The sequence below is a fragment of the Schistocerca nitens genome, chromosome 6 (genome assembly GCF_023898315.1).
Source record: "Schistocerca nitens isolate TAMUIC-IGC-003100 chromosome 6, iqSchNite1.1, whole genome shotgun sequence".
Taxonomy (NCBI): domain Eukaryota; kingdom Metazoa; phylum Arthropoda; class Insecta; order Orthoptera; family Acrididae; genus Schistocerca; species Schistocerca nitens.
Genome location: NC_064619.1, coordinates 660,994,327 through 661,013,491, shown reverse-complemented (window position 1 = coordinate 661,013,491; position 19,165 = coordinate 660,994,327). Strand labels below are relative to the sequence as shown.

Here is a 19,165-nt window from a genome sequence, read left to right as displayed (position 1 = left end):
CAATTAAACACAGACCCAATCAAAATCTAAGTGAGTAGTATTTTACTAATTCGTGTCGATAGAGGCATGCTTGTGTACAGATACTTTCGTCGTAAGGTTATCATGGTTAGTTTTATTTCATTTCTTATAATACAGTGCACAATTTTCGTAAGGTTTCCTTTAGTGTTGTTAAAACAATACTAACATGAGAGAGAAATTAATCATCAACGATATATGCGAATTCTCTGATGTTACCTATGACAGTCTGACAATGCACATGCAGTTTATTGATTACATGCATGTAGAAAACTTGTTCTGAGTTAAAGCTGTCAAACAAAGTTCGAAGAAGAATAAAATATCACTACCACACGACGGCTAATGTAGAAAATACTTTTCTGACATATTATGGCACGATGCGCTCTTCCTGCACATCTTCGAGATGCATCTGCTGCCTGCTGTCTATTAAACCTGAATAGAACAAAATGTCACAGTAGTTAGCCCTTTTTCCACATGCGACTATTTTGGGTTGAGAAGTGAAGGGAATTATGTTCAAAGTTCCATTAGATTGATACCTTCAGCAGAGAGCAGAATTGCGTTTTAAAAAATGTAGCACTGAATGTATTCGAACTCGCGACATCTTATCTATGCTACAAGCTGACACATAGCTACAGCAGCTCCAGAGCTCGGCAACTATTCCTCCAGAACTTTTGGATTCCACAGCACTGTGAGATTATGCATATGGCCAGGTCTTGACTTTTGAGAGACAAACAGTTACAGCTTTTCTTTTTGACTGACTACGTTTTCTAGTAACAGATAGCGCAATAGAATAGCTCAAGTGGAAAGGAACACTTCCTATTTAAACTTCTGCATCCTCCACTGTTGGCAGTTGTGTGTAGGTGGCAGTTACGTGATTTTATTTCTGTGATTACAAAATAGTCGAATGTATGCACTGGGTAGCCGAGGCAGCTAGTTCATGGTGATTCGGTAAACCAAGTAAATGAATTTACTGAACATGCTGCAAATTACTACAGGGAGCCTGTGTGTCAGAATTCTCATCCAGTGTGGCGCAACTGCGTTACGATAGAAAAATGACTCGCAGAGAAGAGGATTTCGTGGTCTGTTGGACGGATGGTAGGTTGTTATACCTATGGTCTGGGTTCGATTCCCATTTCCGTCAATGATTTTAGGGAGAGACAGATTCCATTCTCTCCTGGCTACACCAAGTGAAGGAGATATAATGGCTGCGTGGTCTGAAAATTCACATTAAAGATGATATTCCTTCTTTACCAAGTAGACGGTAGGTTGAACCGCAATAAAGTCTGGGGTGGCGACATGTAGAAACTCTATCACCAGTAACCTTTCTTATACTAGTTATTTATTTCAAGTGACGACACAAACGCTATGTATGGTCACAGGACACTTATTCCATCTTTTATTTGAGCTTCTGTATGACGATAAAATTGGTTCTAAACTGGGAATGCAACTCAGACCGCCCTTAACGCGGAATTTGATCCCTTCGTGGCAATACAGCTCGGCTACAATTTGTTGTTTGTTCAAAACTGCAGATTCCTCAACACCTTCACATATTACGCGTGAATGGGATCGAATCCTGGCCCGGCACTAAAGATTTAATTATGTATTATCAAGCTCTTTCATGAGAACACCTATCTGCTGGTGGATAATAATTTTGATTTTTAATGTATTTTCATTCGTTGTCAACACTAACGATATCTGACGTTTTTAACTCCCAGTGAGACACAGAACTATTTGCGAGATGACTGTAAGTTCAAGATGCTATTCTGAGCAGCTGGTGGAGAAAAATTCGGTAGCTGACGTCTCTTTGTGTGTAGTCAACAACGATATGTGTGGGGCTCTATTCCCAGTGAGCGCTGAACTCTTCGTCATATTATGTCAGTTCGTCGTGTCATTTAATGTTCATACATATTCTCAACTAGCTGCTCGTGAATAACTTTAATTTTTAATGTCATTTTGTGTTAAATAGTTCAAATGGTTCAAATGGCTCTGAGCACTATGGGACTTAACTTGTAAGGTCATCAGTCCCCTAGAACTTAGAAATACTTAAACCTAACTAACCTAAGGACATCACTCACATCCATGCCCGAGGCAGGATTCGAACCTGCGACCGTAGCGGTCACGCGGTTCCAGACTGAAGAGCCTAGAATCGCACGGCCACACCGGCCGGCCCCCACCATCTTGTATCAATGCATTACCCTATCATCCATTATATATAATCATTTTCATAGTACACTTGATATTATAGATGAGTAGGACACAAGACAGGACATAGATAATGTCCGTTTGACGTCAACAGTGTGTAACATTTTACTTTTTTTGAATAGGACAATGTTCCTCTCCAATAATTTTTAGATTAGTTCAAATAAGCTTACGCTGCAAGAGAATTCGCTTGTATTTTTCAATATGTGGTCTGTTGTCGGTTTGAAGGCCTTCCATAACATCGGCAACGTAGTGCAACTCCACCGAGGGCTGTCTGGAGTAGGGTGGAGATAGCAATGTGAAAGTTGCGAGCTGTCGAAGACGATCTTCATATTCCTAATGCGATTAGGACATCGTATACTCTTGACGACGTTTAGCACCTGTGCAGTCAGTCACCCAATTTCAGAATTCATTTTGAGTAATCCTGCTAAATTCCCAAAATATTTTCTTTTTATATTGATGAGTAATATGGATAGTCGTCACGTTCATGTGCCGTCCACAACGCAAATTTAATGTTACTATCCTAGGAACTAACCTGCAATACGTTTTGTATTTCATAATCGGAACTATCTGCATTAACCGTCATCAGAGCAATGTCAGGGAACAGAATGCAGCAGTGCCTTGATACCTACTTGAGGACCTGCTTGAGTCGTGTTCTAAGGAAAGGGTAGTTGCTGGTTCACATTATATTACACTAGCGAGAAGTACCGACTTTTCCTTTTCTCTGCAAACATCCAGAACTAAATTCAGTAACTAAATGCTAAGAATATATTTACATTGTGCCAACTCAAAGATCAATAGATATGGATATAGATATAGATACAGATATTTATATTTAAAGCCATTCTCGTTCTGCATTGGAATAAACATCATTCATTATTTGCTTGTTCTTGTTACGATTGTTATTGTCATTCTCTCACTCGCAAGAGTTTTCGCATTCCTATTTGGTATCGATGCACATGAAGAGTGGCTATGAAAGAAGGGAATACTGAATGTTACGTCATGCAGAATACACTCATTTACTTCGGCTCCTCGTGATCTACGCTACAGGAGAAGTGAGATACATAAAGTTGACAGTGTGAGGACAGACCTGGTAGCACAACTGTGCAACTACACAGTGTTACCAGATAAAATGGTGCTGCGGAATCGAAAGTGTGGTACGGACTTTGCCACAGTAGCAGACAGCTGGTAATTTAGGACCATGACCGTGGATTACACTTTGGTCAGTGCTGGTTAGAGTGCTGCAACTGTAAATGGAAGGCTTTGTTTGATAGTCTTATGCTGATGCTGTCTGAATAAATCATGCCATTGGATACAAAGCGGTTTAGTTTTGAGACCTAACCCACGAGGGGGGAAGGCACAGTGGTCTGCTTCAGGAATTCCAAGCAATAAAACACAAAAAACAACCCAGGAAGGGAGGCATGCATTTGGAATCTGTTCATCGTTACGGGGTCAAACAGGAGGGTAACATTACTGAAACAATGATCTGGCTACTTAGTATATAATAGAGCATACAGATTTCTAGGAGGAAACGTATGATGACGCAGACTTCCTCGTTATCAATATGTGCGGCATATCTTTCGTGTTAACGAAAGTAAATTCCCGCTTTACCTCTTCTTACGTGTCAAATGAAATGAATGCCATGAGGAATAGAATATTTGTTGACTGCGTCTCTTCTTGCTTCCATCCTTACCAACATATTTCTTCATTCTCATGGTAATCATGACATTCTATGTGTATGCTGCAAAAGATTGCAAGTGGACAAATTCGACATCGAGGTGCAAAGCGTTATATTCAATTCGAATAAGCTTCCGGTGTATTTTTGCTTCGTTTGTATTTTTAGATGATTATGAACGTTACCGAAAATTATCTCACATGCTTTATGTTGAATGAGAAACATTGAATGATCCGTTTTGCTTTCCCTACGTTGAAATGATATAATGTCGGCGTCAACAGCCTTCTTCCACGCCGGAAGCTGAAACTTGTATCATTCTGGATTAATGATAATTGAATGTCTCATATGTATACATAGGCCACAAGGCGACGTCAGAAACCATCAGGGGATAACGCCGCATAAAAACCAAACGTGCGCGCGCGTCTCCACTCTGAAGAACCGTATCGGAGAATCACGGCAAGCATTTCGCTGAAGAGCTGCCTCGTCAGAGAGCCTAGAAATGGCAGCGTCGTAGCAAGTATTTGTCAACACTCTGATAGTGCATTTACTTCCGGGTGTAGGTCGGCGTTACCTCGCTAAATTCACTTGACATTCGTTTTCCACATCGAAGACTCGTACGATATAATCCACTGCAAGATGACACAATTAGAAAGTATATTTAATTTCTGGACTCCAAGAACGGCGTTCTTCACATAAGTAACACCTGTTTTTGTGTGCATTTGGGAGGACGACGGTGCAATCCCGCGCCCGGCCATCCTGATTTAGGTTTTCAATGATTTCCCTAAATCGCTTCAGGCAAATGCCGGGATGGTTCCTTAGGAAGGGCACGGCCGATTTCCTTCTCCATCCTTCCCTAAGCCGAGCTTGTGCTCCGTTTCTAATGACATCGTTGTCGACGGGACGTTAAAACAGTAATCTCCACCTCCTCTGTTCGTGTGTTTAAGGTTGCATTTTGAGGCTCAGGCAACATCGCAGTGACTATATTCCGCCTCTGGCCGCCAGTGTGTCGTTAGCTCAGAGGTTCCCTTGTGCGTTGCAGTGTTTGTACTATAAGACATAGCAGTTCGAATCACGGTAGAAGCCGCTGACTACAACCTTTTATTTTCCATTTTAATTAATGGAGTTGCAAACTGCTAGTAAAAATTCCTTATGCGAAATCTGAAGAATGCCTTTAAACATCAATCTTCGTCCGATTTCGACTTAGTAAATTAAGTTAATATCATGGATTTCTGCTTTGCAAATTCCAAGGTGCTTCACTGTAAAATAGACCCTGAAAAGATTCAAACCGACTGTCAACGATATAAATTTGAGCTTTGTTCGTCATATAGGTCTAACATGTCAGAAGGTTGTTTATGAAGTGCACATGTTCATTAATATAGTTCCCTTCTTCTAAATTTTTGCAATAGCATTTAACTGTAGACGTTTTCTAACACCGGCGTTTGCAATTCCTTTCCGTTCTCTGAAACCTTCAAAACGACAAATTTTTCTGGTTTAAATCTGATGACCTTAACTATCACTTCCGATCAACAATAAATACTTCATGAACCCATACATGGAACTCCAAATGTGCAGTGTTCCTGCACTGCTACAGAGCATGCATTGCAAGGTATTCACACAGTTTATCGCATAGACTTACCATAAGGAATGAAACAAGAACTGTAATACACTTTACACCACAGACGCTCACTCTGGCTTGACGAAAACATCCAAACATTGACCAAAAGTTGCACAAATAATTGAGTTTGAAAGGAAAAGAAACGAGGTATGAAGCATTTATAAATTCATCGAATGTAGTGAGGTGGTTTAATTTCGTCCCAGTCTATAAAATTAATTTCGGGCCATACTCAGCTCTTGACGATTAATGTAATATAATACCCGCCTACTAATCAGGGCGTTTGTCTCCGTTACTTTTGAGCGTGAATGGAAATTGTAGAAATTTTCTGTGGAGCAACATTTAATAATAAAGCGTTTTAAATCATCAAAAGCGATGAGCGGTAGCAGGCGCTTTCGATAAAGAACGGCCGCTGCCAGTAGCCAGCAAATGGATCCCGGAGCTTTGCCGCATACGGCGTCCAGAGGAGGACAGTCTGCAGGAAATCTGCCGCAAAATCGTTACTGGATAAAATTTTGATATCGGTGTGTCACAAAGCGAAATAGATTGAATCTGCGCTACCATTACATTCACGTCTTCAGCATTCAGACAGAAGAGGCTATAAAAATATATTATGCCAGCTGCTCTCGATCCACTGACATTATGAACGGAAACAATGCACGCTACCGCTAGACCACAGGCGTAATCAGCCTAGAGTTTCTCTATCATGGGACAAGTTTTCTTCCAGGAAGTGCCGCAGTCTACAGTGTTGCCAGATTGTGCAGATAACCGGACTTAGAGAATTAGCGAGTTGGCCAGTTTTTTTGTCCCATGTCGCGATCGGCGCGGACTTAGCCTCTGAAGCGGCCGGCCGCCGGTCGTGTTTTATGTCAAAGAGTGTACATAAATGGTACAGAGGGAGAAAGTCAGGTGGGGAAGGCAAAGGTGAACAGCAACAGCTTGAAGACAGGTAGTCAGGGAGATGGGTTGACTACGAAGGTCATCCCATATAAGCAGCATGACGCTCCCATGAGATGGGATGCCGACCTCAGGAGGAAGGTCAAAACGAATCGGTAAGTAATGTGGAAGCCCAAAACAGTCTCGAGGGCGCAATGTCATTTCCTGAAGGCAGAGTACAAGGTGATGCTGTGATGCTAGAAGCAGATGTAAATCCTCTTTGTGGGACCAAAGGCCACGAACGTTCCATTGGAGGACAGTCATTAGGATGAAGAGATGTAGGGGTGTCAACCCGTTGGCTGATGGAGAGTCAATACTACAGGGCACAGAAGCAGGAGAATCCTGCTCCATGGGGTCCACAGCAGCATCGGCATGTTTGTGTGGTCAGTCTGTGGAGTCCAACGGTGAAAAATGGTTGGTGGTGCACACCGGCGAGAGAGAGGCCAGCTGGGCTACGTAGCCACGTGGTGACACCATCAAGCAGGATCTTTGATTTTGTGAAGGAGAAGACCATTTGTCTTTAGTGGACTTGTCTGAGTCCTTCTGGTGAGAGGAAGACTTGGGTGTTGTTTGGCTGGAGGGACGGAGGAAGTCTTCTCGGGAGTACTCCTTCTGTCCTATCCTGCCAGCCAGTTGTGTAGAGGGTAGCTTCGCCCTTTAGGCGAGAGTTTGACAGTTTGTTGCACATCGGGACTGGGGTATGGCGATGCTACCTTGACACTGGGGGACTTCACAACCTCAGAGCCAAATTTGAGGTCTCATGTCTGTGATGCCATGTCCTTCATGGAGCAAGGGGTAACAAGAACTGAACTATAGGGGCCAGATGGGAGAACAAAGGGTTTGCGACTAGCCAGTAACTTGCGAGCTACTGGGTAAGGCACTTTTTCCTTTACTCAAATCTCTTGAACAGCCTGCTCATCTAGATACAAAGGACAATCCTGGGAGGAGGCAGCATGGCCACCATTGCAGTTGATACAGTGGGGAGGAGGCGGCAGACATTCGCCCTCGTGTGCATCCCTGCCACAGGTTACGAATTTGGCAGGGTGTCATTTTAGTGTGATTGAATAGATGACATTGGTAGCAGAGCACCAGATTCAGAATGTAAGGCCAGACTGTGATAATTTCGTAGCCTGCTTTAGTCTTGGACGGCAGCACTACCGTGTCAAAGATGAGGAAAGTGTGTGGGTGGGCACCAAGGAGGAATCAACCTTTCTCGTTACACGACTGACGGCAATGAGACCCTGATCAGAGTGGTAAGATTGTATTTCAGCCTCTGTTAGACCGTCAAGCAGCCTGGTGTAAATTACACCACGGGAAGAATTCAAAGTTCTATGTGCCTCGACATGAACAGGGTAGCCGTGGAGAAGTGAGGCAGCACGTAAGTGTTGTGCTTACGTTTATGTTTCATTGATGTTGATGGATAGGATGAATGACTCATCGCAAGGAAACCCCCCCATGATTGGCAGTGTCTCCCATGGCGCGCTCCTTCACAAGGTCCCTTCGCCTTAGGTGATTGTTCATACCTCAGGTCACACTTCCTGAACACCTGACGGAGGGATCAAGGGATCAATGGGCAATTTGGGAAGGTTACGGTTCAAGCAATCACCCCTCCCTGGGCCTGGTCTGTACCAGGTGGTACTTGTGAACCCTACCCTTCGACCCAGGGCTGGGAATTACGCGTTACCCAGTCACCTTTTACACGTCAGACGTGTGGCGGCCTTCAGGAGCGCACAGGGAGGAAAAAGAAAAAAAGAGGATCCTCAAACGCCGAAGCGGAGGAATGAGAGGAGACAGGAAACAAAGAAAGGAAAAGGGAGCAAAAAAGAAAGTTGAGACTGTTCGCGGGTCAGTGACAGAATGCAGAACATTCTCAATAATACCACAGACATACTCCCGAAGGGAGGGGAAAAAGAAAAGCAAGAGGATAGACATGCAGCACGGAAGAGAAAATGTGTTGCAAAGGCTGGGGCCCCCTTGGTAGCCAAGCACAAACCCACCAAAGAGTGGCAAGCCCCCTGGTGGGGTTTCATAACTGTGATGACTATTAATTTTGTCATGTCTGAGCTTAGTATGTGTTCCACAAGCCTTCAAATAGATACAAAATAATAAAATTGCTCTATCATTTATCACACTTGGGCCCTTGAATCTTACTACTATTTCCAGACATCTGCGGCAATTTGCTTTAAGTTATGTAGGACTCCAATTCTCAGCACACACACAAATAAAGCTAATTTTTTAATATGCTAAGGTCAAGGCTAGGAGTAACAATCAATGATCAAGAAACAGAAGCAGTAAACTGACAGCAGTCATTTCCCGTTGTATAGATGAGTTTGCCTGAGCATGTCATTATTAGGATGGTACTCTCATTGTTTAACACATTAGATAAAACATACAAATCGAGTAATGTAGTTCAGAGCTAATGCAAATGAATGCAAATTCATGAGTAAAAAGTATATCATCACCATTTTGAACAAATCTACAGGGCATTCCACCTAATGGCAAGAGTTAAAGTTATATCATTACAAACTTTAAAATAACAATACCAGAGACGGAAAGTTGCTACTCACCATATATCGGAGATGCTGAGTTGCGATAGGCACAATAAAAAGATTCACACTATTATAGCTTTCGGTCATTAAGGCCTTTGTCAGCAGTATATATATAACGAAGCAACAAACTGTTGCCTCATCAGGAAAGAGGGGAAGGAGAGGGAAAGACGAAAGGATGTGGGTTTTAAAGGAGAGGGTAAGGAGTCATTCCAATCCCGGGAGCGGAAAGACTTACCTTAGGGGGAAAAAAGGACAGGTATACACTCGCACACCCACACATATCCATCCACACATATACAGACACAAGCAGCTTGAATTTCGTGTGTACATTGGTGTTTGTTTGTGTGTCTATCGACCTGCCAGCACTTTCATTCGGTAAGTCACATCATCTTTGTTTCAAGATATATTTTTCCCACGTGGAATGTTTCCCCCCCTCTCTCTCTCTCTCTACCTAAAACCTCTTTCCTCATTACCTTAGCCAGCTTCATCCTGACCCACAACTTCTTCACTTTTGAAGGCCAGACATACCAACAATTAAAGGGAACAGCCATGGGTACCAGGATGGCCCTCTCATACGCCAACCCACTCATGGGTCGCTTAGAGGAAGCCTTCTTGGTTACCCAGGCCTGCCAACCCAAAGTTTGGTACAGATTTATTGATGACATCTTCATGATCTGGACTCACAGTGAAGAAGAACTCCAGAATTTCCTCTCCAACCTCAACTCCTTTGGTTCCATCAGATTCACCTGGTCCTACTCCAAATCCCATGCCACTTTCCTTGATGTTGACCTCCACCTGTCCAATGGCCAGCTTCACACGTCCGTCCACATCAAACCCACCAACAAGCAACACTACCTCCATTACGACAGCTGCCACCCATTCCACATCAAACGGTCCCTTCCCTGCAGCCTAGGTCTTCGTGGCAAACGAATCTGCTACAGTCCGGAATCCCTGAAGCATTACACCAACAACCTGACAACAGCTTTCGCATCCCGCAACTACCCTCCCGACCTGGTACAGAAGCAAATAACCAGAGCCACTTCCTCATCCTCTCAAACCCAGAACCTCCCACAGAAGAACCACAAAAGTGCCCCACTTGTGACAGGATACTTTCCGGGACTGGATCAGATTCTGAATGTGGCTCTCCAGCAGGGATACGACTTCCTCAAATCCTGCCCTGAAATGAGATCCATCCTTCATGAAATCCTCCCCACTCCACCAAGAGTGTCATTCCGCCGTCCACCTAACCTTCGTAACCTGTTAGTTCATCCCTATGAAATCCCCAAACCACCTTCCCTACCCTCTGGCTCCTACCCTTGTAACCGCCCCCGGTGTAAAACCTGTCCCATGCACCCTCCCACCACCACCTACTCCAGTCCTGTAACCCGGAAGGTGTACACGATCAAAGGCAGAGCCACGTGTGAAAGCACCCACGTGATCTACCAACTGACCTGCCTACACTGTGATGCATTCTATGTGGGAATGACCAGCAACAAACTGTCCATTCGCATGAATGGACACAGGCAGACAGTGTTTGTTGGTAATGAGGATCACCCTGTGGCTAAACATGCCTTGGTGCACGGCCAGCACATCTTGGCGCAGTGTTACACCGTCCGGGTTATCTGGATACTTCCCACTAACACCAACCTATCCGAACTCCGGAGATGGGAACTTGCTCTTCAATATATCCTCTCTTCCCGTTATCCACCAGGCCTCAATCTCCGCTAATTTCAAGTTGCCGCCACTCATACCTCACCTGTCATTCAACAACATCTTTGCCTCTGCACTTCTGCCTCGACTGACATCTCTGCCCAAACTCTTTGTCTTTAAATATGTCTGCTTGTGTCTGTATATGTGTGGATGGATATGTGTGTGTGTGCGAGTGTATACCCGTCCTTTTTTCCCCCTAAGGTAAGTCTTTCCGCTCCCGGGATTGGAATGACTCCTTACCCTCTCCCTTAAAACCCACATTCTTTCGTCTTTCCCTCTCCTTCCCTCTTTCCTGATGAGGCAACAGTTTGTTGCGAAAGCTTGAATTTTGTGTGTGTGTGTTTGTGTTTGTTTGTGTGTCTGTCGACCTGCCAGCACTTTCATTTGGTAAGTCACATCATCTTTGTATATATATATATATATATATATAGACACACACACACAACTGCAGTCTCAGAGAACTGAAACTACACAATTCTCCGAGACTGCAGACGTGTGTGCAAGTTGCATTTGTGTGCGTGCGTGTGCGTATGTGTGTCTACTGTTGACAAAGGCCTTAATGGCCAAAAGCTATAAGTGTGTGAATCTTTTTGCTGTGCCTATCATGGCTCAGCATCTCCACTATATGGTGAGTAGCAACTTATATGGAATACAGTAACCGAAGAACTTAATGTAATGTGGACTACATGCTCATCTCATATACTCTATGGGAGAATGCTTTGTCAAAAAATAGTATTTTTATGTGCCACATGCACAAGCAGCTGTGTTACTTTACTTCACCACCAGTGACAGACAATATTTCAAAAGTCTCCGTTATCTTTTCATTGGACAAGAGACAATAATTTAGGAACACTACTTACCAAATGGTTTCAAGATCATCATTGCTCTGTAGTAACACATTTTTGACAGCAGAGCAAACAGTTCCAGTATAGTATGGTTTTGGTGACCCCATCTGTTGAGCAGTTCCTCAGAAGGTGACAAACCTCTTACAAAAAATCTCCGTAATTCATGGATTGTCATCATGTCAAAATTCATATGTTTTCCACCTAAAACAAAATACATAACCATAAAAATAATTTATACATAACTTATGTCTGTCATGATTTGATATCTTATGCCTTCTATGAGGGTTATCCAGAAAGTAATAGATGTTTTCGTCTATTGTGGTAGTGGGCAAGGCTACAGCTACCATAACGTTCCAACAGTCTGTACACATCCAGCAGTGTGTAGCGTGTGGTCTGTGTCTCTCCTACTTTGCTTTCTGTGACACGTTAAAATGTGTGCTGCAACAGATAACCCTGCCTCTTTTAAGGTGCATTCTGTGATTAGGACTTTGTTGGCAAAAAAACTGCAAACCAACTGAGATTTATTCTGACCTTTGTGATGTGCACAGAAAAGGAATAATGAGTGAAAGCTGAGTGAGGCAATGGAGCAACGATTTTAAAAATGGCTGTACCAATGTTTATGATGAGGCCCGCAGTGGTAGGCCTAGTGTTGTGACTGATGAACTGGTGATGAAAATCAATGACAAAATTTGCGAAAATCATTGTTCCACAATTACGGAACTTTTGCAACATTTTCACCAAATTTCATGGAGTTTGTTGCATGGAACTGTGGTTATCACAAATTTTGTGTTATGTGGAATCCCAAAAACCTAACGAAAAGCAACAAAAAATGAAGACTAGCTGCAGCATAGACATTCCTCAAAGATTATGAGAAAAATGGTAACAAAGTTATCAATCGTATCATAACTGGGGATGAGACTTGTGTGAAGCATGTCAACTGTGAAACAAAAAAGCAGCCAATGGAATGAGGAGACACAAAATTCTCCAAAGAAACCAAGGAAGCATTTGCAAATGCTATCAGCAAGAAAGATCATGAATACTGTATTTTGGGACTCTAAGGGAGTGAGTCTCGTTGATTTCCTTGAATGAGGTACAACAATTAATTCAGACAGGTTTTGTCAAACACTTTCAAATTTACGATGGGAAATACAAAACAAATGTTGGGGAAAACTTAGTACAAAAGTTTTGTTTTTTTCATGACAATGCACGTCCACACGTGGCCAGTCGTACCTGAGGAGTTTTGGATGGGAGATGTTTGATCATCCACTATGGTTGGTTGGCTAGTTGGTTGGATGATTAAAAGGACCAAACTACTAGGTCACCAGCCCTTTTTCCTCAAACAGGCATGTCTACATGACTGACAGGCATGTCTACATGACTGCACATCAGAGATAGCATAATGCACAAAACCCAGGGGAAGAAAAACCCCAAGGTCCAACAAAAGTCAACAAAGATTGGATAAGGGACAAAAAAGAAGAAAGGGGGGATATAGGAAAAAAGGCAGGTGAGATCATCCACTATATGGGCAGGATTTGGCACTGAACACCTACCACCAATGACGATATGGCTCACTACACAATGCTTTGATACTGACGCCAAACTGCAGTCCACTATAAAGCAGTGATTGCAATTGCAGGTAGCAGATTTCCACAGATATGGTACTGAAAAAATTGTGCCATGGTATAAGAAGTGCCTCAATTTGAATGGCGATTACGAATAAAAGTAACTTAAATGTGTGTAATAAATTTTGGTTTTCCATATTGTTAATTTTTTATTTCAAAATGTCTGTTACTTTCTGGATAGTATCACACAATTCTTCTCTATTTGTATTCATAGTATCTTCATTTAAATATACACAAATTGTATTACCAGCAGATGTCAACAGTGTGTGCAGTGCAAAACTATGTTTTATAATGTAAGTTACTTGGCACACATTGTGATAATATTTCTGCAGAACTGACAAAAAGGGAGGTGCATGACTAATTCTCACCAGAGATGGTGTACAGTGTAATGTCATACTTAAAACCAAATGCCTGAACTACGAAAAACATTTTGAACATGCAGCAATAGAAATAAGTACACAAAGCTTTTAGTTATATGATTCTACTGATCACCTGATGGTAGCATACCAATGTTCATTTCAAAACCGGACACAGTACTACACCTCTGCATCTCAAATTATCCTAATATTGATCTTTTAAAAGATCCGCAGCTCAGTAATAACTACTGAATGTGTTAAAATGCTTTAACACAGTAAATATGAACCACAGACCTACAAGAATAACAGCGATTAATTCCTCTACTATTGAAAGCTTTTTTATTAACACCAACAAATTATTATGCACAATAAACAATATTTTCAATGGTATATTCAATCACAACTGCTTGAGATTGAATATACACTATGTGATCAAAAGTATCCGGACACTTGGCTGAAAATGACTTACAAGTTTGTGGCACCCTCCATCGGTAATGCTGGAATTCAATATGGCGTTGGCCCACCCTTAGCCTTGATGACAGCTTCCACTCTTGCAGGCATGCATTCAATCAGGTGCTGGAAGGTTTCTTGGGGAATGGCAGCCTACTCTTCATGGAGTGCTGCTCTGAGGAGAGGTACCAATGTCGGTCGACAAGGCTGGCACGAAGCCGGCATTCCAAACCCTAACAAAGGTGTTCTTCAGAATTCAGGTCAGGACTCTGTGCAGGCCAGTCCATTACAGGGATGTTATTGTCGTGTAACCTCTCCGCCACAGGCCGGGCATTATTAACAGGCGCTCAAACGTGTTGAAAGATGCAATCGCCATCCCCGAATTGCTCTTCAACTGTGGGAAGCAAGAAGGTGCTTAAAACATCAATCTAAGCCTGTGCTGTGATAGTGCCACGCAAAACAACAAGGGGTGTAAGCCCCCTCCATGAAAACAACGACCACACCATAATACCACTGCCTCCGAATTTTACTGTTGGCACCACATACACTGGCGGATGACGTTCACTGGGCATTCACCATACTCACACCCTGCCATCAGATCGCCGTATTGTGTGGCGTGATTCATCACTCCACACAATGTTTTTCCACACTGTTCAATTGTCCAATGTTTATGCTCCTTACACCAAGTGAGGCATCGTTTGGCATTTACCAGCGTGATGTGTGGCTTATGAGCAGCCGCTCGACCATGAAATCCAAGTTTTCTCACTTCCCACCTAAATGTCATAGTGTTTGCAGTGGATCCTGATGCAGTTTGGAATTCCTGTGTGATGGTCTGGATAGATGTCTGCCTATTACACATTATGACCCTCTTCAAATGTCAGCAGTCTGTCAATCAAGAGGTGAGGTTGGCCTGTAAGCTTTTGTGCAGTAAATGTCCCTTCACGTTTCCACTTCATGATCCCATTGGAAACAGTGGACCTTGAGATGTATAGGAGTGTGGAAATCTCGTGTACAGATGTATGACATAAGTGACACCCAATCACATACCATGTTTGAAGTCTGTGAGTTCCACAGAGAGCCTCATTCTGCTCTCTCACAATGTATAATGACTACTGAGGTCGCTGATATGGAGTACCTGGCAGTAGGTGACAGCACAATGCACCTAATATGAAAAACGTAGATTTTTGGGGGTGTCCGGATACTTTTGATCACATAGTGTAGCTGTGCTAAATATAGGTAAGCGGAGAGAAATATACCAAGAGGACAATATAAACAATGTAGCCACTTTCATAGATTTGCTGCATAAGACTGACTGGAGGTGTGTTTATAGTGTCTGTGATGTTGACAATAAGTTATTGGTGGTGGTGGTGGTGGTGGTGGTTTGTGGGACTGAAGGGACGAGACTACTAGGGCCATCGGCCCCTTTTTCCATGGATTTTAAACACCCACAAGGAATAGAAACAAACAATGGAGATGACACAGGACAAGAAAGACAGAGAACAGACAAAAGGAATTAAAATTATACCGAGTGTGACAGTGGTTGGCCGACAATTGAGGGGGTGTGGGCGGGGGTGTGGTGGGGGAGGGGGGGTTGCATTAAAGAAAGACATTGAATCAATTCAGAAGCATGGCATTAGATTTGCTACCAGTATGTTTCATCCACAAGTGACTTAATGAAATTCTCCATAAATTTAAAAGTTAATTCCTAGAGGGAAGATGATGTTCTTTTCATGACACACTACTGAGAAAGTTTGGATAAGCAGCATTTGTGACAGACTGCAGAACAATTCTACTACCATCAACACACATCTCATGTAAGGACGGCAAAGATAAAAAAATAAAAATAATAATAAACAGGGCTTCAACAGAAACATATAGACAGTCACTTTTCTTCTCATTGTTCAGTTCCCGAGTGGAAGAGGATAGAGAATAACTAACAGTGATACACGATACCCTCTGCCATGCAATGAATTGTGGTTTGTGGAACATGTATGTAGACGCAGATGATAATTATACCAAATTTGTTATCATAATACAATGAAAATAAATGGCTTTAATGTACAGACTTAGACAATATATAAAGAAATTTTTATGAGGGTGGGGCAGGTGGTTGGCCACGGCCTAGCTGAAGGATCCAGGAAACAGCCTGGCATTTGCCTGATGTGACTTAGTCCTAGGATAACCACTGAAAACTTTACCAGGTTGTTTATAAGTGACTGATCACTTTGGAACCACTATGAGCAATTAATCAACGAAATTTATGGACAATGACTTCTAAGAATCTTCATTTCTGTGAAAACTGTTACCTGGGAAGTCAGTTCCATTTACTTCACTGTTTTTATTCATTTCATGTTTCCAGTGTTTCAGAATGTTTTGTTCTTTTGTTTTTATTTTCATACTAATATGATGACAAATACTGTATCACTATCAGATGAAGCCTGGTTGTATAAATACATTTTTCTGACAGCATACTGGACAATTTAATGACACTTATTGTAAGTCTTGGTTACAACATGTTATGTGAATTAGGTGCAGATTTCCCTTCCCAGCAAAAGAAACATTAAAATCAGTTCTTATCCATACCCTGTTCTTCCTCCTGATTTATTTACAAATAATTTTTTAAGCAAAACAGCACTCAAAATTTCTGAAGGAAAATATCTGAAAAGTAATATTTTTTTCAAATTAATACTGTGTTTTGTAAATGTCTTCCCACCATCTTTCACATTGCTTTTCATAATTTTCATGACCGAGTCATTACTATGTTTGTATTATAAACTACTTTCCTTTTTTGCTCTGAACCCAATTGCTAGACATGTAATATACTAACAGCTTTCAAAAATGATAGTTTAATACAGGTCTATACCAGTTTTCCAGTGGTTGTTGCACTATGATCTTGAATCCCTATTGGGGTATAATCCAATGCTAGATATCAAAAACTCTACATGTCAAAGTCATTGTTCTGACATTCATAGTTTCATACTAATAATAAACAGTCAAGATGTAAACAAATCCTTTAATAAGTTGATGATCATGTTACCCCATGAAAAGAAATAGTTTACTCTTAACCACTGCAGAGCTTTCAAACACAAAATAGTTATCAAAGTCTGATTAAATCTAGATAATCTTATTAACATTTCAAGTGTCTGATGAATCTTAAGGTATTTCATGTTAGTAGCCTTTAAACAGTTGGTACTACCAGCTCGGAATTTTTTTTTCTTTTTCTTCTTCTTCTAGGTTCACTCTTTTAGAAAAACATTTAAAAAGTTGTTCAAAACAGTATTGGCAAATTTTAGTGGTTTCTGTTCAAAGATATTTTTTGCACTTAGTCACTCCACCTCCATAATTCTACAGTAAGATTATATTAGCTTCTAAATGTATCAATTGCCGCCTTACTTTTATTTATACGACTTCTAATGTTTTAACGGTAGAAACCATTTTTCTTCACCGTTATTGCTATGTTCTGTCAGTTTCCCTCTCTACATACTAGGATACTATTTATTTAAAACAAACTGGTATACATTGCACTACATCACAAAGTTCATTATGTTATCAATATACATATCTTAGGGTTATAGGACGCTAAACTTATGTACTTCCTGTTCTTGCCGCCTCCAGAACAGGGAACTTACCAAGCTCTTCCCACTTGTCATTGTGATCCAACAAACGGCACAGCTCTTTGTGTTCATAGTATGGTAGTTGGTAAATATATTTAACTTCTCTCGAATTTGTACTGGTCATTTTGTCATCTGTTTACACTTGTTACACAACCACGACCTAAATTCAAAATATACCACTACTCTCACCGCACACTAACACAATACTCAACAGTCAACTACTCTCACTGCAACAGCTGTTTTCACTCAATCTGCTAAGAAGGCGGTAACCACTGTCATTCGTTTAGAAGGCAGTGGATACTGTTACGCTAGGTATCGAACATAATTAATGTCGACACCAGTCAAACGGCGCCCCTCTGGTTACAGAATCACAAAAAATTAAATTCTGACATTAAAGTAAAGCAATAGATAATGATGGTCCCGAAAGGTCATTGAAGTAACAGTTCAATCAACACCAAAAATCGTAAGGTATGCGAAATAAAATAGACACTGAAGCTCTTAAAGGTGAAATAAAATTCTTGCAAGAGGAAAATGTGAGAGTCAAAAGGGAAAAAATATTGGTTGCAGATAAAAGTGTAGTTATCGTAACGAAACACAAAAGGTACGTGTGCTTAATATGAATGACTTCAGTAGAGAGATAGAAACTACAATTAATAAACAACGTGCAAAACCAATATTCAAATAAAAAAGGACCAACATAAAGTACAAAAATAGTACGCACAGTGTTAAACAAATTATCGAAAATGCATTTCTAAAAATCGGCATTATATACCTCAAGAAATAACACCTTCAAGTTGAAAAACGATGCTCTCCCAGAGTTAAGATCTAATCAGCTAAATAGCCATTTGGAAAACGTTTTGGAAGCCAAAAAGCCAAAAGAACGTGTTAATTATAATGCTAATTACAAATCAGTTTTTACCCACTGAGAGACAAATTCCCTTCATAGCTGTGCTGAAACAAGAAATGTGACTGAAACAGCAAAAAACGTGTTTGCATCCTCAAGAATAACAATAAGTGTCATTACCCACAGAAGCTCAGTAAACAGTGAGCGATAAATATACGGACAAAATAAAATGCCATGTCAGAGGACAGTGTTATAGGTTAGCAACAATATTTATTAATCCTAATAAATTTATATATAACAATAATTCATTTTCGCACAGGATGGTCTGTAATTTAACAGATATGGGTTGATAAAATTAAGCAAGAAGTTTATTAGCATGTGCAAAATTGTAAACAGTAAGTGAAACAATATGTGAGTGATGGGTGCGACTAGCTGCCTAAAGAAATAAAATATATTAAAAAAAAACACTTAAGAAAAGCTATTCTTAAAATCATAGGTAAAAGTAAAAGCACATTTTTGATGCATTTAAACATAAATGACTTATGTAGAAAACAAAAAAAGCAAGAAAGATGGCAGAGAGGCAAAAATTGACGATCTAAAAAAATTTATGTCAAAATGGAAAGTATTACAGTATATTGTCTAAATGAACACTTAACACTAACAAAAGACGGCATGAAATTCCTCAATAAATTGGAGAACTATGTTGTAGACAGTAGTTATAGTAGTTATAACAAAATT

At 41.1% G+C, this 19,165-nt stretch overlaps 1 protein-coding gene across 1 annotated transcript in view; it reads right to left on the bottom strand.

Annotated features, from left to right (window-relative positions):
• The window catches only part of LOC126262358 (interleukin-1 receptor-associated kinase 1-like), a 193,902-nt gene extending 176,056 nt beyond the window's left edge, over window positions 1-17,846 (bottom strand). Inside the window, exons 1-2 of the mRNA XM_049958943.1 lie at window positions 17,599-17,846; window positions 11,557-11,742 (exon numbers count right to left, since the gene is read on the bottom strand). Coding sequence (XP_049814900.1) covers window positions 11,557-11,742; window positions 17,599-17,707 — 295 coding nt within the window. The 5' untranslated portion in view covers window positions 17,708-17,846. The remainder of the gene's footprint in view (window positions 1-11,556; window positions 11,743-17,598) is intronic.
• Window positions 17,847-19,165: the final 1,319 nt, after the last annotated feature.